This window comes from Polyodon spathula, chromosome 9, assembly GCF_017654505.1.
Source record: "Polyodon spathula isolate WHYD16114869_AA chromosome 9, ASM1765450v1, whole genome shotgun sequence".
NCBI lineage: Eukaryota > Metazoa > Chordata > Actinopteri > Acipenseriformes > Polyodontidae > Polyodon > Polyodon spathula.
Window position 1 is genome coordinate 24145385 of NC_054542.1, and position 25799 is coordinate 24171183.

The following is a 25799-nucleotide window of genomic DNA, read 5'->3' on the forward strand; positions in this document are numbered from 1 at the left end:
GATACCCTAAACTTTTTGTTTAACCCTTAGCGGTCCATTTATTCAGTGCTTGTCAGGCCCATCAGGGCCAATTTATTTGCACACTCGCAATTTTATTTTTATTTTTTATTTTTTTATATATAGAGTAAAACAGGTTTAAAAGGCACTGCATAGCAAAAGAACACTCAGTACTGCATCTCCAGCCAAGCCCCACCCCTTGTTCGCTGTATTTTTCACATACCTCTTCATAGTCGTACAAACTGATAGATCCTCTCCCGATCACTCGTTTTATCACCATGCTCCTCATTAATGCAGTCCAAGTCATTATTTTATTACTATAACATCTCAAATAGCTCTGCAAACATCTGTGATATTCTTTGAGTGCTGGATTCGGAAGCGGCTATCTTCTTTGTTTGTGTGGTGTGTGTGTGTGTGTGTGTGTGTGTGTTTTGAGACCACGTCTCCGGATACACATAACGAGTCTATAAATGGGGCCCCCTGCCATCTCTGGTGCAGAGGCTATGTGTATTGCCCCCCCCCCCCCCCCCCACCCCCCCCCCCCCCCCCCCCCCCCCCCCCCCCCCCCCCCCCCCCCCCCCCCCACCCCCCCCCCCCCCCCCCTGGCTATCAACATGTCATCTGACCTGCCCCCCCCCCCCCCCCCCCCCCCCCCCCCCCCCCCCCCCCCCCCCCCCCCCCCCCCCCCCCCCCCCCCACCCCCCCCCCCCCCCCCCCCCCCCCCCCCCCCCCTCGCTTTTTTTTCGACTTCATTCAGCTCCTATCAGTCTCACTCAGCTATTGAAAGGTTTTCTCTGCTTTTTTTCTGGTGAAAAAACAACTAGAGACCTGTGCTTGATGTCGGACTGGAAAGGGAAAATTGTAATGTGTTAAGAAATGCATTGTATGAGGTGACAAGCTGTCGTGCCCTTTAGTTACTGTGTGTAGATCTAATATAAATGTAAGCTGTATTTACAGATACAAATTAAACAAATGATGCAAAGGTATTTAAAGAAAATTAAATGTTAGTTGAGGTCCCAAACAAGAGTAAACCTGGAATAAGCAGTGAACCGGGCAAAGTCTTAGTGCAATTATAGGGCCAAGAAACTTTTTAAACACATACTGTGAGACAAATAGGATTATAAATACTGCTAGTTTTATTTATTTATGCTGCTACATGTACCATTCACTGTGCCTTATCAGATGTGATGAAGCTTGTTATAAGTCTTTGGGAGAAATCTCCCGTGGAGAAGTTCATGTTTAACTGATACTATAAGATACGGTAATCATCACAGATCTCAGAACCCGAAAGTCCTTCTGTTACATTCCATTCAGTAAAACCCAATGTAACTTCTAAAGCACAAGACTGAATTCCGAATAATCTTAAGATTTATATCTTCGATATACTTTCTTTGTTACACGTGACTGTGAACTCAGCCTTTCTTTTTACCCATATGTCCCTGATTGATATTTTCAGTAAACTTTCAAATTTAATAAAAGTGATGTATATCATTCAACACGTTAAGCACACTACAGTATATAGCAAGCAAAGTACAAATAAACCATATCATACATATTCAAATTGAATTACAGTTAAATCCGGTTTAAGTAATCATAAATTCTTCTCTAGCTTATTTACTGCCTGCAAATACATTTTGTTGACTTGGCTTTATTTGTCTCTGCCTGTCCTGCACAAAGTGTTTGTAGATAACCAAATAATTACACACATCTTGCCCATCGCGCACTTTCATTTACTATGTACTATGAAGAAACATGTTTTGCAAGCATACTTTTCCATTTAAAAACATGACATCTGATTCTAGACAGGGTAAAAGAAAGTTCTAAGTTTGCTTTCCTTGTCTTCCTAGGTCATTTCACCTCAGCAGTGTCTTTTGGGTCAAAGCATCCTACTGGCTGTAAAGAGTGTTAGGTAACGGGTGAAGCAGCAGGTTGATTACAAATTCACTCTCCAGATTGAATTACCAAGAGAGGGCCTGCAACCAGATTTCTTTAACTTAAGCCCCTTGCACACCAACTAACCAGGTCACAATACCGCCCAGTGATCCACCTCAGGATATGGGTTAACATGCTTGGACCCGGGTTGAGCGAAACTAAATGCTTTATGGCCGTTCGTGAGCCGACGCAATAACAAACAGCCATATCTGCGTGAAAGTTTCACTTCCACAAGGAACGTTTCTGTTTATTCTGTTCAGCCATATTTTTGTTGCTTGAGACACACCATGAGCCAGATTGCAGCAGGGATGAAGAAACATTTGCTCTAATCAACATTTATGCAGATGTTTCAATCGAGAGAAGCTTGGATAGAAGCGTCTGTAACAAGCTGCTTCTGGGGCATTGATACACACGTTGTTTACTTGTGTCTGTCACCCAGGTCAACCCTGCTTTATCAAAAGCACTGTGAAATCGCATACCCGACCCGCATGACACCGGGTCCTGCCTGGATAAGTTCTGACCAGTGTGAAAGGGGCTCTAGTGTAGTACCAAATATCATAGTTATATAAAAATACAAGTTTGCTAAAACATAGATTTCTTTAAAAATGTTCTATTTTTGACCAATATAGTGAATAGATGTGCATGGCCTGGAAAATGTATGGAATTGTTTTGTTTGCTACACACTATTTATAGACAAAGTGAGGTTGTTCTGTATGTGGGATTGCCAGGCACTTGTGCCGCTCCCCAGCTGATAATGCTGCTGCTGTTTCAGTTTTCAGTGGGGTTCACTTTGCTTCTGACTGGAACACCCGTTCAGAACAGTCTCCAGGAGCTCTTCTCCCTGCTGAGCTTCATCGAGCCCCAGGTCTTCCCTGAGCATGAGGCAGAGGGTTTCGTCACTAGCTACAAAGATGTGGAGACACAGAAAGAGCGAGGTAACATTAAAATAGGATGTGTATTTCAAGGTAGATATATAAAGAGAACCACACCTTCACACAGTTATGGTAAAACTATTCACATCACTTTTATTCTAATTGAGTCAGAGTTTGGGTCACCTGCTTATGCTTGGTGTTCCGTTATGGGGATTTTGAAACTTGAATTAACTGTATAGGTCTTCCCAGTTTCTGCATTAAGCTAATGAAAGTTAATACTATTTACTGTATGTGTTGATATAGCGAGATTAATTTATATTTAAAATATGACATTGAAAAGGACTTCTAGGGGGCTCCCGAGTGGCGCATCCAGTAAAGGCGCTCCGGCCTGCCTGTAAGCTGCCCAAGGCTGTGTTTTCCTCTGACACTGTAGCTCTGGGTGGCTGCATGGTGAGTCTCCAGTGTGTAAAGAAGTGGGTGGCTGATGGCACACACTTTGGAGGACAGCGTGTGTTCGTCTTCGCCTCTCCTGAGTCAGCGCAGGGGTGGTAGTGGTGGGCTGAGCCTAAAAACAATTGGACATTACTAAATTGGGGAGAAAACAATAAAAAATAATTGCCGACCACTAAATTTAAAAAAGAGAGAAAAGAAAAAGGTCTTCTAGTTGAAATGTTTGTCATTGAATTAAGTTTTTTAATATGACCTGACATTGTTGTGTTATTGAAATTTTTGAATGAAATGTGGTTGTGCTTGAAACTGTTCAAGACTGCTTCTTTAACAAAAATATTATTGAATAATACATTGTAAGTAGTCTTAAGTTGTTTCTTTTTCATTTGAGTAAAAAGAAACTCGATAATCTCTCCTACAGTCTTTAAATAACATCTGAATTGGAACTCTGTGAATCGGGCACACATAACGCAGTGAGTAACAGTCTGGTGTATCCCCTGCCTAGCTGCAGAGCTGCACAGCCTCCTGCAGCCGTTCCTGCTGCGCAGAGTGAAAACGGACGTGGCGGCAGAGCTGCCCAAGAAGAGCGAGCTGGTGGTGTATCACGGCATGTCAGCCCTGCAGAAGAAGTACTACAAGGCTGTCCTTACCAAAGACCTGGGTATGCCTGCTGCTGCTACAAGAGCCTGACCTTGGAACATGTATAGGCATATTGAGATGAATAGTTTAAACATACCCCTGGGGATGAATTCCAAGATAACCACCAATCCAGTTGTGATAAAGTATCCTACTGGCTGCAAAGAATATTAGGTAATAGGGGAAGCAGGAGGTTAATTACAAATTCTCTCTCCAGATGAAATTACCAAGAAAGGGCCTGCAACCAGATTTCTTTAGCCCCTTTCACACTGGCTAACCGGTTTACAATACCACCCAGTGACCCACCTCAGGATATGGGTTAACACGCTTTCACCCGGGTTGAGCTAGCCGCAATGCTTGACAGCCATTCGTGAGTCTGATTACAGCAGGGATGAAGAAACATTTGCTCTAATCAACGTTTGGGCAGATGGTTCAATCCAGAAAAGCTTGGATAAAAGCGTCTGTAACAAGCTGCTTCCGCGGCATTGATACTTGCGTCTGTCACCCAGGTCAACCCTGCTTTATCAAAAACAGTGTGCAATCGCATACCCAACCTGCATGACACCGGGTCCTGCCTGGGTAAGTTCTGACCAGTGTGAAAGGGACTCTAGTGTAGTACCAAATATCGTAGTTATATAAAAATACAAGTTTGCTAAAACATAGATTTCTTTAAAAACGTTCTATTTTTGACCAACATAGTGAATAGATGTGCATGGCCTGGAAAATGTATGGAATTGTTTTGTTTGCTACACACTGTTTAAAGACAAAGTGAGCTTGTTCTGTATGTGGGATTGCCAGTCTCTTGTACAACTCCCTGGCTGATAATGCTGCTGTTTCAGTTTTCAGTGGGGTTCACTTTGTTGCTGACGGGAACACCCGTTCAGAACAGTCTTCAGCAGCTCTTCTCTCTGTTGAGCTTCATCGAGCCCCACCAATCCAGTTGTGATAAAACTTGCTAAGTACATTCTTTGGCACAAGTTAATGAAATAAACAAAATTAACTCACATTTTGTATTGACTGCTGTGGTGAGGAATGTATGTTACAAACATACTTGATTCGCATACCTTTTTTTCTTCTATTTTTTTGCAGATGCATTTGATAATGAACGGGGCTCCAAAGCCAGACTATCAAACATTTTAATTCAGCTCCGGAAGTGTGTTGACCATCCATATTTATTTGATGGTAAGATCTTAAGCTTTTAAAGTTGTAAAAAAATCTAATAAATTAAGTTAGTGCTTCATGGATGAGGGGGCTGTCACATCGCATGGGAAGGAAAGCAGGAATGGCACGCTTCTGTTTTGTTACAGCCAACACTCGCTGTATTAGTAACTAGAGAAACCAGCTCCAAGCAAACTTACTGCAAAGCTGTAGTGTACAGGTTTGCCATCTTTTATTTTAAACCCTCTAATTCTGCTAACGTTGGTTGTATTCAAGTTTGAAAAAGTCCATCTCAAGTGAAAGTATTTTTTCTTTATGATACATGTTTTAGAATTGTCGGTGGTATTTTTTCCCTTCAGACAAAAATAATACCAGTGATGATTTGGAGTAAGTAGTTTGAGAATCCTGTGTTTATTAATATATTTCATGTAAAGTCAGTGAACTATTTACTTCCATATCTGTATCCTCCCATAACTGGATCAACTGTTGGAAAAAACAGATCTTCACATTCAATTTCAACTCTGCCAAGTGTGAACAGGTTAGCAAGTGCTTGATAATGCAGTTTCCATTCTCATCTGTCCTGTCACTTTCTTCACTGCTAGGTGTTGAACCGGAACCTTTTGAAATCGGAGATCATCTCATTGAAGCCAGTGGGAAGCTCCATCTCCTGGATACCATGCTCAGCTTCCTGAATGACAGGTCTGTCTTAGTAACTCCTCATCCACTTAGGACAGTGGTCCTCAAAGTAGTTTTGGCACGGGCATAAATCGATGTTACTTGTCTGTTTGCGAGCTCGCGGACTATTGCATATGTTCTTATCTTAAACACTGCCTTCCCGCAACATACACAGTGTGTGTGTGTGTGTATACACACGGGAGTTATTCTTGGCTCACTCTCGTAAAGCCAAGTCTCAGGCAGTACTTGTGCGTGCTGCGCTTATATTTTAAATAATTTACATCAAATACGCTATGCAAATATTTTTAAGTAGCATGTTTACACAGATAACCATGAATAAACTAAAATAAGAGGACAGATAGCGCCTCGCTTTGTTTCAATTTGACAAACTTGTCAACACTACTCTGTTTTAAAGATTGCTTCTCTCCAGTACAAATATTCAGAGAAAGTGGATTCGTAACTGAATATACTACGGTGTTTCCCTTGTCTGGTGAAATAAAAAAATATATAGAGGTAGAAGATTAAATTCTAAATACTGAAATGTAATAACAGTCGGCGAGATTCAGTAACCCCCTGCCTCTGCTCGTGAATGATTGGACAGCTGTCAGATCTTTCTTTTTCGCAGTGGCTACTCACTTGCCTTCAATTTTAATGCAGAATACCGTGAACGGCCTCTGCTTGCTTATGATTGGACAGCTGCGTAAAACTTGGCAGATATTTGATTCTCCTATTGGTAAACTTACTTTCAGTATCTGTAACTGAAACAGACACAGTTTATGTCCCACCAAACAAACTTATGATTGGGCTACAGCAGAGACAATGGACATATTCAATTGGTTGATCGTATCGCAGACGGCCCTTCAGGGAAAAAAAAAAAAATAAAATGTCGAGTACGTACAAGCACAGCATAAGAGAGCAGCACTGACAACAGATTGCTGTGGCACTTTTGTTGGAAAACGTGTTTAAAGCTTTCTTTATTTTCCCATGCTACAACCTGACAGAAATATGTTCACGACCTATAATTTAAGAACAGCTGCTGCGGGCATGATGGCCTGGCTCCACGGGCACCACTTTGAGGGCCACTGACTTAGGAGCAAACTGCTGCTCCTCGGTACACTTTGTAGGCTGTATTTAATGTTCAATTGGCTGGCAAATTGAGGAAAGTGATGTATTCTTTTGTTTTTTTTTAATTTGAAATTGCCTATTGGTTTTTTACCCCATTTTCTACTCAATTTGAAATGCCCAATTTTAAGCCTGGCTCACCGCTGCAACCCTGGGAGGGACGAGCACGTGCGTCCTCCGAAACGTGTGCTGTCAGCCGTCCACTTCTTTTCACTCTGTAGGTCTGGCATGTAGCTACCTTCAGAGGTACAGTGTCGGAGGACCGCACAACTCTGGGCTGCTTGCAGGCAGGCTCACAGGCCCCCAGCCAGTCTATAGGAGTAGCTGGTGCGCGGTGAGCTGAGGAAACCCTAGCTGGCCTAAGCCCTTCCCACCCCCTGGAAACTCCCGTCCACGGCCGGCAGTGGAATAGCCTGGACGCAAACCGGCGATTTCCAGGCTATAGGGTGCATCCTGTACTCTACAGTGCCTTTACTGGATGTGCCACTCTGGAGCCCGATGTGTTTTTTATTTTTTGTATTCGCCTTAAATTGTGAACTGAAAATTGACACACAGGGCATAGTGTTCACTCTATGTATAAATAAGAGCTGTGGAGGGTATTGTTGGGAGGACACAACTGTGTGCCAGAAGGGGCAACACAATGGGGGGGGGGGGGGGTAGGTGTAAGGTGGGACATTTATTCCATTCAAATCAAGACAAACAACTGAAGATAATTTATAATAAGGTTTACATGCAGCTGGCATAAGACCACCTTCTTGTTCTCCCAAAGTGCCCATGAGAAGGCAGTGACTTTACCATGAGAGAAGTGATGAATGACATATATTTACTGATTCATCACTCCCTTTCAATAGGGGCCATCGTGTATTGCTGTTTTCTCAGATGACACGAATGCTGGATATCTTGCAGGATTACATGGAATACAGAGGTAAACTGCAGGCACTAACATTACGTTGGTGTCGTAACAGTTGCAGATAGGCTCATAGGATTGTTCAACTTGTGCATACCTGAAGACGTTATATTTAATAACCAAGCTTCATTTGCTGTTAAATCTACAATTCGTTTTTGTTTGCTTTTGGAACACAGAAGATATTCCTTCCTTCAAAAACTAAAAGTATGCCACCTGTGATGTAGAGGATTTGGTAGCCGTGAACAAATTATAAACAGTAAAAATGAATATAACATTTGGAACTAAACCTAATACCTTTCTTTTTGTGGATAAATACAGTTTTATTGTTAACGACAAAGATCATCTAAGCCAATCAGTTTCAGCTGTTGTTATTTCAGTGGTAAATGTCTGCTAGAACACAAAATAGCTGCTTGTGCCAGACTATTATTTTCATTTTGTTTTGTTAGTCATGCTAAGTTCTATTCATCCTCAAGCTACTTGCTCTTTTTAGGCTACAGCTATGAACGGCTTGATGGATCTGTGAGGGGCGAAGAAAGACATCTTGCAATCAAGAATTTCAGTTCCAAAGATGTTTTTGTGTTTCTCTTGAGCACAAAAGCAGGTAAGAGTCTACATAGTCTACTTTGCTATCCAGAAACCTACAATTGTAGCCATGGCCGACTCCACTCATGATACTGATGACTAAGTGACAGGCAACGGCATGTGATTTTTCATGAAATAGCAATCACAGATGTTTCACCTTGTATTCCAATTGTTCCACTGTGAGGCATACAAAAACATACAAGTTATGGCAAACCACACTGTTTTTTTTTGTTTGTTTTTTTTAAATAAACACCCTTATCCATACTCCTTCCTCCATGTGAATGCTGTAAACCCCATAGACACAGTGGATTCAAGTATATGTCCTAACAGGAGTACTTGGCAGTGCAAGTGCACCCTGAAGATCCAAACTTAACAACACAGCAGTTCAGCCAAGCAAAACAGTATAATGTTTTTTTTGCATATTTTTGATGCATCTAAGCAGTTTTAAGGCACATTCTTTACTGATTCAGAAGTGATGTAAACATAAGTAATTTTAATGTAATAGCTGAAGGACATACAATACTGTACTGTATAACTGCAAAAGCAATTTACATTTTTTTAGAGATAAAAGGTCACCATTTTATATAATTTCTGAAAGGAAGCCAAAAAAACATGGTGAAATAACACAGGCCTGCAAGAAAGATGACTGCCTGTTAGATTAAATTTCAATATTAGAGCAACAGTAATTTGCTCCATTCAGAATGATAGCAAACATGATGAAAGGCCGTGATAAAAATAAAAATAAATCTTCTTCCAACCCGGAATAAGGAAGTGTTTTCTAGCTCATATAAGTATTGAAATGTGTACTGGTGGAGACTGGCTGTGCATCAGTAAGTTAAATATTTCCCAGGTGGAGTTGGCATGAACCTGACTGCTGCTGACACAGTGATTTTTGTGGACAGTGATTTCAATCCCCAGAATGACCTACAGGCTGCTGCTCGAGCCCACCGGATTGGCCAGAAAAGGTAGTAGTGTAGTGAACGGGGGTTCTGGGTTTATTCTCGATTCCTCCCCTTCCCCAGCTGATGGCAATGAGTTTTAAATCCAAAATACAGCTTGTTTGAAAAATTTATTATTATTTGGGGGCAAATCTCAATTGCTGCTTGGTCTAAACAGAAAGAATGGTACTGCTTTCTAAATCTTCAAGAAAATCAGTGGCTTCAACAGTGCCTAAACTGGCTAGGAAATTGGAGAATTTTTTTTTTAACTAGTAGAACTGGTATCTAATGGTACTAAATATTTAAATGGCTAGGTTCTGTGAATGAAAGCAGTTACTGAAGGTGTATTTCACATTTTATTCGCTTCCCGCCTTTCAAAGGCCTGTGAAAATTATCCGTCTGATTGGGAGAGATACGATAGAGGAGATTGTCTACAGACGTGCCATGTCCAAGCTGAAGTTAACAAATACTGTGATCGAAGGAGGACAGTTTTCTCACCGAGACGAAGGGGATTCCTCCATGGCTGCAGACATGCAGGTACAAGTCCACCCATAATGATAAAATACTCACCAGTGCCATTCAAATCACTGGGTGGAGTGTAAAGGATATGTTAGTGTCTCAATTAAGAGAGATTTACCTATGCTTTTGCAGGGTTGATGTATGTGCAAAATTTGCGCAGAAAGTTTATTTTAGTATGTCTAAAGGTATGGCAGCTGCCAGCAGCACAATATTAAAATGTTAGTAAAAACTCCCCTTGACTGCCTTACGATTCTCACTGTTTTTGCATGCTGCATGCCATGCATTATTGCAACAAAAAAGAATTCACAATTTTTATAAAGAAGCTGGTTGGATTGCTACCAAAGTCTTTTTTTTCTCCCCACCACAACTATGTTTGCAGAAAATGTAATATTCAGATATAAATTTGTCTTCTAACGAATGCTGGTGGATAATTAGTAGTTGTCTGTATTAATTCAGATGTTTTCATGTATGGAAAAGGCATACTGGGTAATTAGGAAATATTTTCATTTGCATCACTCCCCATGTCATGTCACCCCTTCCGAAACAGGCATGAAATGTGTCTGAACCACACTCAGAAAAGATATGTGGTGATATAGCACAAGCTGTGTACTTTCCAGCTTTTTGCATCTTTCAGTGCATGGACTTCAGATTGAAACCACCCCTATTCCATCCATGAAGAGGTCATTCACAGGCTTCTACGCTTAAAAGGACTTTACAATAGGGAAACATCAAGCTATGATTTAAAAAGTATGGAGACACCTGCTATCCACCCTCCTGAATTCTGCCCTTACTCTTAGGTTCTGCCGCTTAATTAATTACTCATCCATTGGGTGTTACCAGCTTTTTTCTGTCTCATTTTACAGTTGAGTGAAATCTTAAAATTTGGAGTGGATAAGCTCCTTTCTTCAGAGGAAAGCACCATCCGAGACGTGGACCTGGGGAAGATCCTGGGGAAGACCAGGAATGGCGAGTGGGTGACAGAAGACCCTCCGCTCCCCACAGAGGATGAGAGCTCAGAATCGGAAGAGACTGAAAGTAGGTATTTAAAGCAGTGTTTACTCCAAGATTTTCACAACGAGGGTCAATGTGGCCCCTGCCAATATTATAGGGTGATTTGCTTAAGTGATGGGTCAGTTTGTTTATTTTTTCATACAGAATTAATTATCAGAACCATGCCATTTTATGCATGTAATTAAAGTTCAACACATTGTGTAATGTTTTCTGCAGTACATTTGTTAACTGTTTCTACCAACAGTTTTCTCTCTTGATTTTGCACACAAGGAACTGGAAGTGGTCTTTCCCTGCCTACACTACTGTGACCGCTTTGACAAGTGTAAGCAGGTGAAATCAGTTTTGAAGAGTTTGACAGTTTGTGAAAAGCAACTCCCGTCATCACCTGATGGTTTACAATAAGGAAACCACATTACTATTACATCATGATAGTTACATAGACTAATCAGTATTTACACATCGGTGAACTTCCTAAAACTGCATATTTCCTGATGTACTTTAGTAAAAGAAAAATGTCTTTAGAATAATTGATCTATGAAAGCAGATATAAATGGATTTAATTTAACAGAACTAGCTATATTTTTTTTAGAAATTTGATGAATGTTTTTAAAATGTTTGAATAGATGAATGCTGTATTCACAAGTTCATTCAAAAACTGAGGTGTCATCCAAGTTTATATTTTGTTATGTATATTCTCTAAAAGCACCAAACAATCCCAAAACTACCATGCAATAAAACTAACATTGATTACATAATACTTAAAAATAATATTAGCCACACAGTATATTAGAATGAAAATAAATGTTAATACACATTTCTATAAACAAAGCCCTTTTCAGTGACCATTAGTGCCCTACAACATATCATTTGAAATGTTTTCATTCTAAAAAATAAAATAAATATACAGTACTAACTGAAACACTGTTAATTTCTCATGCTTCCAATAAGTCCCATAACTAGTGAGTACTCTCACATGACTGGTGATCATAATAATCACATAGTTCACATTAATACAACCTGATTTCATTATTAAATACACTTTTAGTGCTTCCTGGTTGCTAGGAGAGGGACACTCAGCCTTATGGAAATTGTGGTGGCCATTTTCTATTTTAGGGGTGAATGTTGCAATAGTGCAGACTTAAAGCAAACTCTGTTCTGAGGATCATTATTTCGATACATCCAAAGTGCACTATATAAGAACAACTGTTTCATATTAAAGAGGGGAGGGGAGGGGGGGGTCAACATGAGAACAACTGAAACATCTATCTTTTAAATACAGCAGTAATAGAATGATGCTGTACAACTTGTCAAAACTCCATAACCTGTTTTGTTCTGTTTTTAGCCCATATGTATTTATACGAAGGCAAAGATTACTCCAAAGAGCCCAGTGCAGAGGACAAGAAAACATTTGAGCATCTGCTGGATTTGGAAAACGTAGTTCTTGCTGATGCTGGAAGAAAAGGACGAGCACTTCGAAATAAATCTGATGTGAGTCAAATTTACTATACCCTACCTCATCTACTAGCTGGGTAATGTTTTCATACTCAGCTGTTAAATCAGACATGTCGTTTTGGGGCTTGTGTCATTTAATTACTTCTTATTCGTTTTATCATTTTAATGAGTGTCCAGTTTTTGGCCCGTTGTATAAAGCACCAAATCCTGTTTTGCAATTAAAATCCATTTTGCATGTTTTGTGAACAATGTCAGTGACGGAAGAATACTTGCAATGTTTTTTTTTTTTTGGTGGTTGTTGTTTTTTTTTTTTTTGTTTGGTAGCTGGATTCATATCAATCATTTTTTCATGTTGGCTACATGGGCAACTGCATGTTAATTACCACTCTTGATTGTTGATTGATTGCTGTATGACTCTAAGTGTCTATACAGTACGTTGTGGTATTTTTGTAAGGTAATTATGTGTAATTTTGGCACTCCCTGTTTTTTCTGCAGTTTTAAGCTTTTAATCGCTACACTCGCTAGTAAATTGTATTGGGATATACCGGCCACCAGTTTACTTGCTTGGATTTCCCATAAGAAAAAAAAAAAAAATATATATATATATATATATATATATATATATATATATATATATATATATATATATATATATATATATAGCTCTGGAAAAAATTAAGAGACCACTGCAAAATTATCAGTTTCTCTGGTTTTACTATTTATAGGTATGTGTTTGGGTAAAATGAACATTTTTGTTTTATTCTATAAACTACTGACAACATTTCTCCCAAATTCCAAATAAAAATATTGTCATTTAGAGCATTTATTTGCAGAAAATGACAACTGGTCAAAATAACAAAAAAGATGCAGTGTTGTCAGACCTCGAATAATGCAAAGAAAATAAGTTCATATTCATTTTTAAATAACACAATACTAATGTTTTAACTTAGGAAGAGTTCAGAAATCAATATTTGGTGGAATAACCCTGATTTTCAAGCACAGCTTTTATGCGTCTTGGCATGCTCTCCACCAGTCTTTCACATTGATGTTGGGTGACTTTATGCCACTCCTGGCGCAAAAATTCAAGCAGCTCGGCTTTGTTTGATGGCTTGTGACCATCCATCTTCCTCTGATCACATTCCAGAGGTTTTCAATGGGGTTCAGGTCTGGAGATTGGGCTGGCCATGACAGGGTGTTGATCTGGTGGTCCTCCATCCACACCTTGATTGACCTGGCTGTGTGGCATGGAGCATTGTCCTGCTGGAAAAAACAATCCTCAGAGTTGGGGAACATTGTCAGAGCAGAAGGAAGCAAGTTTTCTTCCAGGACAACCTTGTACTATTCATGCGTCAACCCCTGAACCCCATTGAAAATCTCCGGAATGTGATCAAGAGGAAGATAGATGGTCACAAGCCATCAAACAAAGCCGAGCTGCGCCAGGAGTGGCATAAAGTCACCCAACATCAATGTGAAAGACTGGTGGAGAGCATACCAAGACGCATGAAAGCTGTGCTTGAAAATCAGGGTTATTCCACCAAATATTGATTTCTGAACTCTTCCTAAGTTAAAACATTAGTATTGTGTTGTTTAAAAATGAATATGAACTTATTTTCTTTCCATTATTCGAGGTCTGACAACACTGCATCTTTTTTGTTATTTTGACCAGTTGTCATTTTCTGCAAATGAATGCTCTAAATGACAATATTTTTATTTGGAATTTGGGAGAAATGTTGTCAGTAGTTTATAGAATAAAACAAAAATGTTCATTTTACCCAAACACATACCTATAAATAGTAAAACCAGAGAAACTGATAATTTTGCAGTGGTCTCTTAATTTTTTCCAGAGCTGTATATACAGTGCCTATAGAAAGTCTACACCCCCTTGAACTTTTTTTTCACATTTTGTTGTGTCAGTGCCTCCAAGTTTCTTGCATTTAAATGAGGATTTTTTTTCCACACACCATACTCCATACTCTGCACTGCTAAGGGGAAAAAAGTTTTTATTGAGAAAAAAAATATATATATATATATATATATATATATATATATATATATATATATATATATATATATATATATATAAAAAATACAAAACTGAAAGATCAAAATTGAATAAGTCTCCACCTCCCTGAGTTAATACTTGGTGGAAGCAATTACAGCTGTGAGTCTGTTGGGGTAGGTCTCTACCAACTTTGCACACCTAGATTTGGCAATAATTGATCATTCTTCTTTACAAAACTGTTCAAGCTTTGTCAAGTTCCTTGGGGGGTGTTGATGGACAGCAATCTTGAAGTCATATAAAAATCACATCAGTCCCAGATGATTTGATTCTTATAAGCGGTTGATTCTTAAAAGCGCACCGATATGATTACTGTGGTGAAGTGCTGCAGAATCAGTATATTAGTTTGAGAATGAGAAGAGCTTTGTTCCCTGCAGTGTAATGGATTGATCACTAGATGCCAAGAGTTTCAGCATGTGTGCACGCCTCTGGAAATTCCATTGTTGCTTGTTTCCTTAACGAGTTAAGGATACTGGTCAATTGGTTAACTGCTTGTAAGTTAATGACACCTCAATAAAAAGGCCTTAGCTTATAGCTTTGTGATGGGAGTATAGAGGAGTAAGGAAGTGGAAGCGTGCGTGCATTGCTGAAGCTGAAGAGAAAGAAACCAAAACAAAAGAGTGAGTAAGAGATCTGTTTGCTCCAGTACTATACTGTGTAAATAAGTAAAGTAGGTCACAGTGTAAGTGTAGTTCCTGGGGGAACAGATGAACTATTTTGATTTGTATTTGTTTAGTTGGATAAACGTCTTTAGTTGGATATCCATCCTGACATCAGTCAGGGACTACACAAAATATTGTTTAGTTAGCGCTCCAACTGAGAGCTAGCTTTGTTGTTTTTTTTGTTTTTGTTTTATTAGCAGTTGTTTTCCCACTGCAGTGTAAGAAAAATTAAACCAACACTGGTTTTAAACTGTAAATCAAGACTCCAGACTGATCATTTACACTGCCCTCGGCCACGTCACATTACAATTAGCAAGATCGCCTCCGCGCATCAGCAGTTTAAATACAGTATACAAATGTGAATGGGGCTCAATCACTGAGGACAATACATCAAAGCAATCAAAACAAGTCCTTGTGGGTAAGCAGCTTGTTATATGATTTTACTATAGTATACTTGAGAAGTGATTGTCTCGTGAGGGTTCTAGTTTAACTGCTGTGCAGCGTTACATGTAATGGCCTTTGACTTAAAGTGACAGTACACTATTTTACTGTCAGGACTACCACTGCATTTAAGCATCTGTGGTTTATTTTCAGTTGCATTGCAAATCTCTAAGATCTAAAATCTCTAATCACCCTCCCTCTCTCTTCACCGCGCAACAATGACCCTCCCTCTACATGCATATCACACAGTAACAGTGCTGTACTCAATGAGTGTATATTCACTTTGTTGAAACAAATTTTCACTTACAGAGAACACAAAAAGATACCTGCACAATGCAGTGGCTCATTCACTGTTTGAAACAATGCAGTGTTTCCTGCATCATTGCATGGTCCACACTGCGTACGTGCCTAATCACATGAAATGTGATCAAATTAAAATTAAAAAACATCTTTATTGGCTGTATAAGTCATTGTAGTTCATACAGTAACGTATTACATGTTGTCAGTTTGTTGCGAAGTTATTCTTATAATAATAATATAGTTTTAATATAGGAATGATTTTGTCCCAGTGGTTTTGATCACTATTTGCGGGTGATTCCTATGTCAGTGATTCTTATAAACAGAGTGCACTGTATTTTAATCTGGTAATATGTACTTAGTAGATCGGCAGCAGCTGTTTTTAACATTGCATTTGAAGACCTACAGACAGGATTCTTGCCACCCTGTGGTGAAGGTGGAAAGGTGGCATTATGCGTTGCTTGATTCAACGCTTGGCCTTCCTCTTGAACTGTGTTTTCCTCCACAGGTTCTATTGTCCGGTCTCCCTGACGTGACAACCAGCAGGAAGAGAGTGCTGACCCCAGAGGAGCTCCATCAGAGGCGCCAAAAAAGACAGGTGGCAGCGGCCAAGCGGGCAAAACTGATGGAGGACAAGAAAAAACAGCAGAAGGAGGCAGAGCACAAGAAAAAGTGAGAAATCTGTTGGTTTACCTTTTAGTCCCATTGTAACAAAATAAATGTATAATTATAGTTTCGTCACATCACACAGTAATCAAAGATGATTAAAAGAATTAGGCTATACACATAAAAATTTATAAATAGCTAATTTATCACAGGGCATATTCAGACAATAACACTTTCTTAACAGAAAGACTACCTAAGGATAACTAATTAAATAGTCTCAGTTTCTTATGTAGAAAAATTTTAATGGGCACAGTATATTTGATTATTATACTGATGTGCTGTTGAGTAGAATTATTTTTCCTACACCTCTGGCGTGGTCTGCAGTTCTGTGGAGTTATCTTTCCTAAACCTGTATCCAGGTTTATAATGTTAGCTGAAATCAACACCCAAGCCTGTGCTGTACAGAGTGGTTCTTGGGCAGTCTGTTTACAGGTCCTGTTTTAACCAGTGAAGCCGTGTTCCCTGTGTCTTCTGTGCTTACTCAGGCTGGCGTGGTGGGAATCGTGCGGGTACCGCTCCCTGTGTGTCTCCTCAGAGGACAGTGAAGAGGAGGAAGGGGGCTCGGAGGATGAGGGGAGCGATGATGTCCATGTGAACCTGGACTCCACTGACTCAGAGCACACAGCCATACACTACATCATGGGGGACGTCACTCACCCCCAGGCTGCCCGGGAGGACGCCATCATAGTGCACTGCGTAGGTACGGCAGGGGCATGTCTTTATAGGGCTTTGAACATGCATGTACATGCTTTTTGTTACCATTAATATATTTGAATATACTAAGCCAAACTGCTTAAAATAAGTAAGTTACGTTACTGTATAGGATTTCTCAATGGGGTATGTTCGAGCATGTGGTTTGTAGGTTTGGGTCCTGGCTGTGCCAGTTGGCATTCAGCTGGGATACCTCAGGGAAGTGTCATGTTGGCTCTGACACTCCTGTAGGTTGGGGCAATAAACTGAAGAGAGACTGCTTTACCTCAGCACGCTACAGTGGACCCAACTGGCTAGGCACCTGGTGAGCTCAAAGCGGACACTTGCAGGGCTGACCTTTGTCCTCCAGGGGCTGGTAGTTCACTGACATTCGCTGTGGAGTTCCTGGGTGCAAAGAGGTGAATGACTTGGCAGTGGGATTGGAGGACTCGTACTGACCGACAGTTCAGCTTTTTTTTTTTGCAGAAGGGTAACATAATTGGATATTCTAAATTGTAGTGTTTGAGTTAATGGATGACAGTTACCATTCTCTCATTCTGCTCGTGGTTTATTTTTATGTCTTTGTGATCTGTCAGATGACTCTGGTCGCTGGGGGAGAGGAGGATTGTTCATGGCTCTGGAGATCCGATCCGACCAGCCCAGGAGACAGTATGAGCTGGCTGGAAAGATGAAAGGTAACAGAATGTCATTGCTAATGTGTTCCTAGTGTTCATCTAACAGACCCCACCCCCAAAAGAGAATCTAAGGTTAACTATGACACATTATTAAATTAAACCAGGATTGGAGGCTAGTTTAGTCTGCATTCCCTCTTTTGCAAGCCGTGTTTATTGGAACATGTTTAGGACAGTAACCAAATAGCATTCTTACCTCTATAGACTTGGAACTTGGAAATGTGCTGATGTTTCCAATCGATGACAAAGAGTCCAGACATGATGGGCAAGACCTGGTGAGTAATTAGCAAAGGGTTTACATTCACTGCCAACAGAATAATGCAAAGTCAGAAAAACTTGCTATAGTTAGAGATGGAGAGACAGAGAACAATAAACAGAATGAAAGAATTATTTTTTCTTCAGTAAATACACCCATGTAAGGGACACAGATTCTTTAGTGACTTGAATGAAATCGTTTTGGTAGAGAGAAGTTGAATTAGTGCAGTTATTCCATGAATGAGAATGACCGAGTTACAGACGTGGTCTTGTTTTCGGCTATCCTTATGAGTTTAATAAATGCTGATCTCCATAATTTGAAACCGCACAATTCACCCATAAAAATAGTGGTTGATCTATTCTGTTCAGAAGCTGCTTTTGAGTTCTAGTAACACAAAGAGTCACAACACAGTCAGGACACAGTATTCAACAGTATTCATGAGTCCCATATACTGTTTTTTTTTTTTTTTTTAGTTGGCCTTGATAGTGACTCAGAAGAGAGATCGATCAAACAATGTATCTGGCATCAAGCTCTTGGCATTGGAAGAGGGGCTGAAAAAGATTTGTACTGTGGCCAAGAAAAAGAAAGGTAAGGTTTGGAATTCAGAAATCCAAACAAATCTAGACAGACACAATTCATATTATATTGATGTATTTGCTGTTGGTATGGAGTGGGGTTGGGTGTTACATTAAAAATAATAGAAAACTTGATAAAATAATGTACTTTTCTCTGTGGTAGCAGATACAAGTCCAACATGTCTGCACAGGTACAGTATGGAGGCAGAGGAGGTTTTCCTCCTGAGCACCTAACATTAAGGGATTCATTCCATGGCAGGCAGGTGATTTTTGATATATAGATAAAAATAAAAATGATGTCACAATAGAACACCATTACATCATGCAAGAATAAATCATGGATTTGAATATAAACAATGTCTTCGTCATTATGAAAAAGACATAAATGCCTCCAATGTTTTGATTCAAACACGTGCTCCCTTGAGAAAGATATGCACAACATGTCGAAACGTTCTTGTTCAAGTGGCTTTAAAGCTCAGGTTATTCAGGATAACAAGCTTGTCAGCAGAACTTTGAAAGTGTGTGTTTTTGCATGCAAAACAATCAACAATGTTTGATTTCTGTGTGAAACTAAGTTGTTTATGTTCACTGAGTTAACTGTACATTTGTTAACTTTTGCTATTTAAGCTGTCAAATTAGACAGTACAAGCCAATACCCAAAAGTATAGTCTGGAGTTTGTGGTTGGATTGTTTTCATAAAAATAATTTGTTGTTATTTTATTAATTCTTATTTCAGTAGAACTATATGGGTTGTACGGAGTTTGTACAGCACTGTATACTGTAATTGATTCATTCACTGTAGTTCTTTCAAATATTTTTCATAAGGACATTTAACTAAAAATAAATATATAAATACTGTAAACATGTAAGTTCTGTTACATACATTCATGTTAATGTCATGGCTCATGTGCACCCATGGTTAACTCGAACTTTGGATAAGTCAACATAATGTCAAATGGCACCCCCATGCATGTGTATATGAGAGTGTGTCAGATATATATATATATATATATATATATATATATATATATATATATATATATATATATATATATATATATATATATATATATATGGATGAAGGTTATATTTGCATCCTGAGCCATTCTTAAAAAAAGGCATAATACCACAGTAGTGACATCAAAAAGTGATAATTCCTCTTGAGTAAAATATACTTGAACTTTGACCCATTCGACTCCTTGAGACCATCACTTTCAATTCAGACACAAAATGTGTCATTTTCAATCACTCGACATCACCAACAGTCCATAAATGTTCATTAATAATCAACAAAATGAGAATTAAAAAAAAAAAAGATGTAAAGCTGATACATGCGTATCTCAGAGAAACTGGAGAAACAGATAATGACATAGAATGTCTGTACAGCACTGAAACAAACTGTACTGCTGAATCTCGTCTTCTTTAATATTAGCATCACAAGGGTATCCATGTATTATAAAAAAAAATAAAATAGATGGCCCTATTCAGTGAGTTACAGGAAAATAATTTCATCAAGGGTTTCTGTGATGTCATAAATTACGAGACCGAAGGTCGAGTAATTTATAAACTGTCACAGAAACCCCATTGAAATAAATAGGAGGATGACCCGTGCCATCTAAAATTGCCTATCTACTATAAACATTTATGCTGCTGATGTGACTGTCTTTTTATTCTGTCTCTGATCTATATAATGCTGTGTTCTTATGTTCTTTTCTAGCTAGTGTCCACCTCCCTCGAATAGGACATGCAACGAAAGGTTTTAACTGGTACGGGACAGAAAGACTCATCCGGAAGTACTTTGCTTCCAGGAATATCCCAACTTACATGTATCTTTTGATCTTATCTGTGTCCATGAAGTATTGTATTCTGGGGGCTGGGAGGCTGAGTGGAATGTCATTAGGGCATGAGCCCTGTGTCCTGGAGGATAGAGGTTTGCTTCTGGCCCAGGTGGGTTTTAAATTAAATGAGTGGATTCGGCCAAAGGCTGCTGCTCACTCATATTAAAACCAGCAGAGTTGTTTAACCTTTTCTTGTTCCACTTTTGAAGAACTGAATACAAAATATATTACCACATTTGGTGCATACATACTACAGTTCTTACATGGTGCTTTTTCTATAAATTGGTCATTTGTTTTATTGCAGCATTAATTGTTTCTCAGCATCCTTGTTCTGACTTCTGAGCCCCAGTATTGTCACAGCATCTGTGGTTGGGTTACTTCCTGAAGTGGCTATGGTGGCTACTCAAAACGATTTTGTCCTCTGTATCAAATGTATTATGTTAATGTTGTTGTACACTAGAATTACAAAGAAGTGATCAAATCAATAGATAAATGCAGAGTACTGTAGTATATTTAACAACAAAATAACAAAGTTGATATTTTTTTGGAGTCCCCCGAGTTTCTTTTAAAACATATATCATGCATACTTCAAGTCAGTGACACCAACACCAGGGTCGCAAGGTTTAGATGTATGATATATTTTTAAGCTTCAGTTATATAGTGCGTTATGAGCAAAGATTAGCACAAATTAGACACATTCCTATGGACCGCTTTAGTACTGAGCCATTTGGTAATGCAATTACTTAGCTTATTAAAGCTCAGAGACAATTTATACTTTAAAGTATAAAAAATAAGCAAACAAAAAAAAAGATCCCCTTTCTTTAATAATTAAAAAGAAACATTAGATGTGCATGCCTTTGGAAAAAGTCACATGCTGACATACTCACAAAGCATCTGTTTCACAGGACTTTCTGAGAAAATACCCTTCAGAAGTATACTACTAACAAAATAAAACATGTATCTGAGTACAAAGCCTAATAAATCTACCTAATGTGTTGATAGGGATGCCTTAAAGATTTTCAAAAATTCTCTACACTAAACAAGATGCCTTCCGTCTGCAGCTTTTAAAATGAAAAAAAGTAAAAATAAAACCAAGTGGTTTGCATTTAGATATACTGCCACAGTCAGGAAATCATTTGCTTCTTCTTCACTTTTTATTTTTCTGTCTTTTTAATCAAATGATTCTTTACCTCAGTGAATCAGATATTACTATTCCAAGAAGGTTTCTTCATCTGTTTCTCAGCCCACCACGTCTTCCAGGAAGCTGGGGAGCAGCGATGACCGGCAGCCAGGCCACGTGTCACAGCATCTGGCTGAATTCATGTCTGGGGTCAATGTGTATTTCTATAACCTACTCCCCTCGGAAAGAAAGAATCTGGCCCGCTACCTGATTGCATATCCTTTTAGTTTTTTTAGTTGTATTCATTGTATTGTGTGTATATGTATACATGGGCAAAAACAGGAGGGTGCAAAAAAAAAAAAAAAAAAAAAAAAAAAAAAAACACCCCCCATACACACAACCTTCTATGTTTGCAATAAATTCAAATGTTTTATTTTTTTTTTTAGTTATACAAATACATTATCTCCAGGCCATTTTAATAAAACGTTCATCTTTTTTTTTTTTTTTTAAATTACAGTACTAGTTCTTAACACAACAGTAGGTCTACTAGTGACGTTTTATCATCTTTTCCTATCTGTATGAAACATACATGGTTACTTTTGAGGAACAGTTTATACTTAAAAAAAATAAAAATAAACACTCATTTAGTGTCAGATCACCCAAACAACAATTCCTTAAAACAAAGCGTACAATATTTTTTCATTTTATTTATTTATTTAATACTGTACTGGTCATTTTAACTTTACTGTTTGTGGCATGACTGTAAGTCTGCTGAATACTATCCCCCATTAAACAATGCCATCTATTTATTTCACAAAGCATTTTAAGCTCAACAGCATTCTTTTTTAAGCAGTTAAAAAAAAATAAAAAATCTTGAATATGTACAGGCAAACACTTTTTAAAAAAAAAAAGTAAAACAAAAAACAAAAAACGATTCTGCTCTTTACAAAACTGATTAAACTGATAAACTTTAGTTTAAGTCATTCTTCATTTGTGCAAAACTTGCACGTAAACAAACAAACCTCTTACTGTACTTTTTTTTTTTTTTTTTTTTTTTTACTGTGGTTTATAAAAGTCATATATTTTAGACTGCATCAAGCCTTTTTTACAAATCGACCCGTTCCATCAAGGTAAGCAGTTTGTTTTTATAGATTACAATGTCTCCAATTGACCTTTGATTTAAAATATGCCTAACCTAGGTGAGAAAACATTTGCGATGTCTTGCTGACTTGCTTTTTTATTTTCAGATGCATACATGCAGATTTTTTTCTTTTGCTCTGGTGTTAATTGTAAGGTCGACGCGCCATTTTGTACTTTCTGTTTTGCTTTGGGAGCGGGAGTGTTAATGACATTGGTATGAACGTTAATTTAATAACGAATTAGGAAAGAGAATCAAAACTTAACTGCATAACTTGTTGTTTTAATTGGCCATGATTATTTCACTGGCGCTATAATGAGGGAAACTGCAATGCTTACAGTGCCTATAGAAAGTCTACACCTCCTTGAACTTTTTTCACATTTTGTTGTGCCAGTGCCTCTGAGTTTCATGCATTTAAATGAGGATTTTTTTTCCCACTTACCTACACACCATACTCCACACTGTTAAGGGGAAAAAAGTTTTTATTGAGAAAAAATATATATATTAAAAATACAAAACTGAAAGATCCTAATTGAATAAGTCTCCACCCCCCTGAGTTAATACTTAGTGGAAGCAATTACAGCTGTGAGTCTGTTGGGGTAGGTCTCTACCAACTTTGCACACCTAGATTTGGCAATATTTGACCATTCATCTTTACAAAACTGTTCAAGCTCTGTCACGTTCCTTGGGGAGCACTGATGGACAGCAATCTTGAAGTCATGCCACTAATTTTCGATTGGATTTAGGTCAGGGCTCTGACTGGGCCACTCAAGGACGTTTACCTTTTTGTTCCTTAGCCACGCCAGTGTAGCTTTGGCTGTGTGCTTTGGGTCGTTATCATGCTGAAAGGTGAACTTCGTCCCAATTTCAGCTTTCTTGCAGAGGGCAGCAGGTTTTACTCAAGGACTTTTCTGTACTTTGCTCCATTTATTTTCCCTTCTATCCTGCCAAGTGCCCCAGTCCCTGTCGATGAGAAACATCCCCATAACATGATGCTGCCACCACCGTGCTTCACAGTAGGGATGGTGTTCTTTGGGTGAGGCGCTGTGTTGGGTTGGCTCCATTTAGGCCAAAAAGTTCAATTTTAGTTTTGTCATACCACAAAACTTTTTGCCACATGGCTACAGAATCGCCTGTGTGTTTTTTTGCATACTTCAAAAAGGAATCAAGGTGGTCTTTCTTGAGTAATGGCTTCCTTCTTGCCACCCTACCATACAGGCCAGGTTTGTGCAGTGCTTGGGATATTGTTGTCACATGCACACTTTGACCAGTCTTGGCCATAAAAGCCTGTAGCTCTTGCAAAGTTGCCATTGGCCTCTTGGTAGCCTCTCTGATTAGTCTCCTTCTTGCTTGGTCATCCAGTTTGGAGGGACGGCCTGATATTATTTTTATGTTTACCTGGAGTGTCTTTGTGTCTTCCCAATGGCATCCTTAACAGCAGAGCACATATGATGGCAGTGAAGACACAGTCTTGGGTTCAGAAACTACCCATGTTGTTGCAGAGGTGGAGAACGCAGTCCATATGCAGGTGATTTCACTAGCTATGTGTTAATCAAGAAATTAGATATTTGTCAATTTCATGGTGTTTTGTTTTTTTTCCCTGACTACTTTATGGTACTTGTGGGTGGTTCTCTTGCTCAGATTTTGAGTTATCATTTTTCTCAAAATTTTACCTGGCACTGAGCTGCTTTGAGTTTGTCTGAGGTGGCATTCTAGATAAGTTCAAAGCACGTTCAAAGCCAGGTAGAGAAATAAATGATGATAATATTGGAGCAGCAGAACCACTTAGAAGGATTCTGAACAAAATAACCTAGTAAGGCAAGTAAATAAATAATAATAATAATAATAATAATAATAATAATAATAATAATAATAATAATAATAATTGAAGCTACTTAATTCAATTCGTTTCTAAAAATCTTGGCTTTACACTTCAAATGACATCTGTTTGTTCACTCTGGCTTTTACTCCCTAATCCTCACTTTTGCTGTATCTCACCTTTTCAGCACCTTATACATGATCACTTTTAATTAGAGTTCTCTACCTCTTATAGGATCTGCAGACCATTCTTCAAGGGAACCCCCACGTTGCAGTTGTCCAAAAAAAGTGGTTAGAAGCCTGCTTCTCCAAACAAGAGAAAGTTAGCACAGCTCAGTATCAAATTGATTTCAATTGAAACAGTCTTTGATTTTGTAAAACTATTTTTAAAAACATGCAATGTACCTGTAACACTTACAAATGTGGTTTAATAAAATGTTTTTCTTTCAAAAAAAATTAAAAACATCAACCAAGTTGCTTGCTGGAGCTTTTCTTATAAAACTGTTTATTGATCTACAGAATGTCATTTTACAGAAAGGTGGAGCTCTTCAACGTTTTTGGACTTGGATTTTTTACTTAGTTGACATACTTACATGTGTGGTAGTGATCAAGGTGTTGGATTTCCCCTTGTTTAATACCAGGGGTCTCAAACTCAACTTACCTATGGGCCAAAATGAAACTTGTCAACCACCTGCAAGGCCAGTGAATATCCCAGAGTCATTAAAGTCCCAAAAATTAACCAAAAAAAATTTTTACATTCACTGTCTGTTTTTGTCCTTTTCAGTGTTTGCCAGACACTTGGCAGTGCCTCATTTCTGTGATTCTGCACTTGAAACTTATATGATTGTTTGCTAGTTTTTGGTCTTATATTTGGACTTGTTCATGTTCATGGTGGAGAGTATGTACGTGTTGCCAAACAAAGACACTTTGTTTTTCTGAAACTTTCACTAAGTCTTGGTAAAGATGCTGGTAGCTGCTGACAGAATTGTGTGTTATTTCCTTGGGCCTCGTTAAATTTTCTCTTTAGAAATGTGTTGCCGTGACAGGGTGCCCACCCCTGTATGTATTTTGTGTGTTGTGTTGCGTGTGGTGTGCTAATGTTGGTGTATAGGTATTGGTGCATGTGATATAATGGGGCTATGTAGCACGAGTGATTTAAAATATGTAGTTGTATTTAGGAACAGGGATTGCACAATCTCTTCATGTGCAGATAAAGTATATAATAGTATGTGACCGTGACAAATTAGTTCACATGCTGGGATTCAGGTGAATGATTAATTAGTAATTGAATCTCAGCAC

At 38.6% G+C, this 25799-nt stretch overlaps 1 protein-coding gene across 1 annotated transcript in view; it reads left to right on the forward strand.

Annotated features, from left to right (window-relative positions):
* chd1l (chromodomain helicase DNA binding protein 1-like) overlaps nt 1-24988 on the forward strand; it is a 39502-nt gene extending 14514 nt beyond the window's left edge. Inside the window, exons 7-25 of the mRNA XM_041258935.1 lie at nt 2702-2864; nt 3754-3909; nt 4974-5066; nt 5645-5741; nt 7691-7764; nt 8237-8347; nt 9179-9293; nt 9647-9803; nt 10649-10820; nt 12139-12284; nt 16216-16379; nt 16859-17073; nt 17660-17758; nt 17960-18030; nt 18485-18599; nt 20304-20412; nt 21628-21819; nt 24129-24210; nt 24736-24988. Coding sequence (XP_041114869.1) covers nt 2702-2864; nt 3754-3909; nt 4974-5066; nt 5645-5741; nt 7691-7764; nt 8237-8347; nt 9179-9293; nt 9647-9803; nt 10649-10820; nt 12139-12284; nt 16216-16379; nt 16859-17073; nt 17660-17758; nt 17960-18030; nt 18485-18599; nt 20304-20412; nt 21628-21819; nt 24129-24210; nt 24736-24858 — 2454 coding nt within the window. The 3' untranslated portion in view covers nt 24859-24988. The remainder of the gene's footprint in view (nt 1-2701; nt 2865-3753; nt 3910-4973; nt 5067-5644; nt 5742-7690; nt 7765-8236; nt 8348-9178; nt 9294-9646; nt 9804-10648; nt 10821-12138; nt 12285-16215; nt 16380-16858; nt 17074-17659; nt 17759-17959; nt 18031-18484; nt 18600-20303; nt 20413-21627; nt 21820-24128; nt 24211-24735) is intronic.
* The last annotated feature ends 811 nt before the right edge of the window (nt 24989-25799 follow it).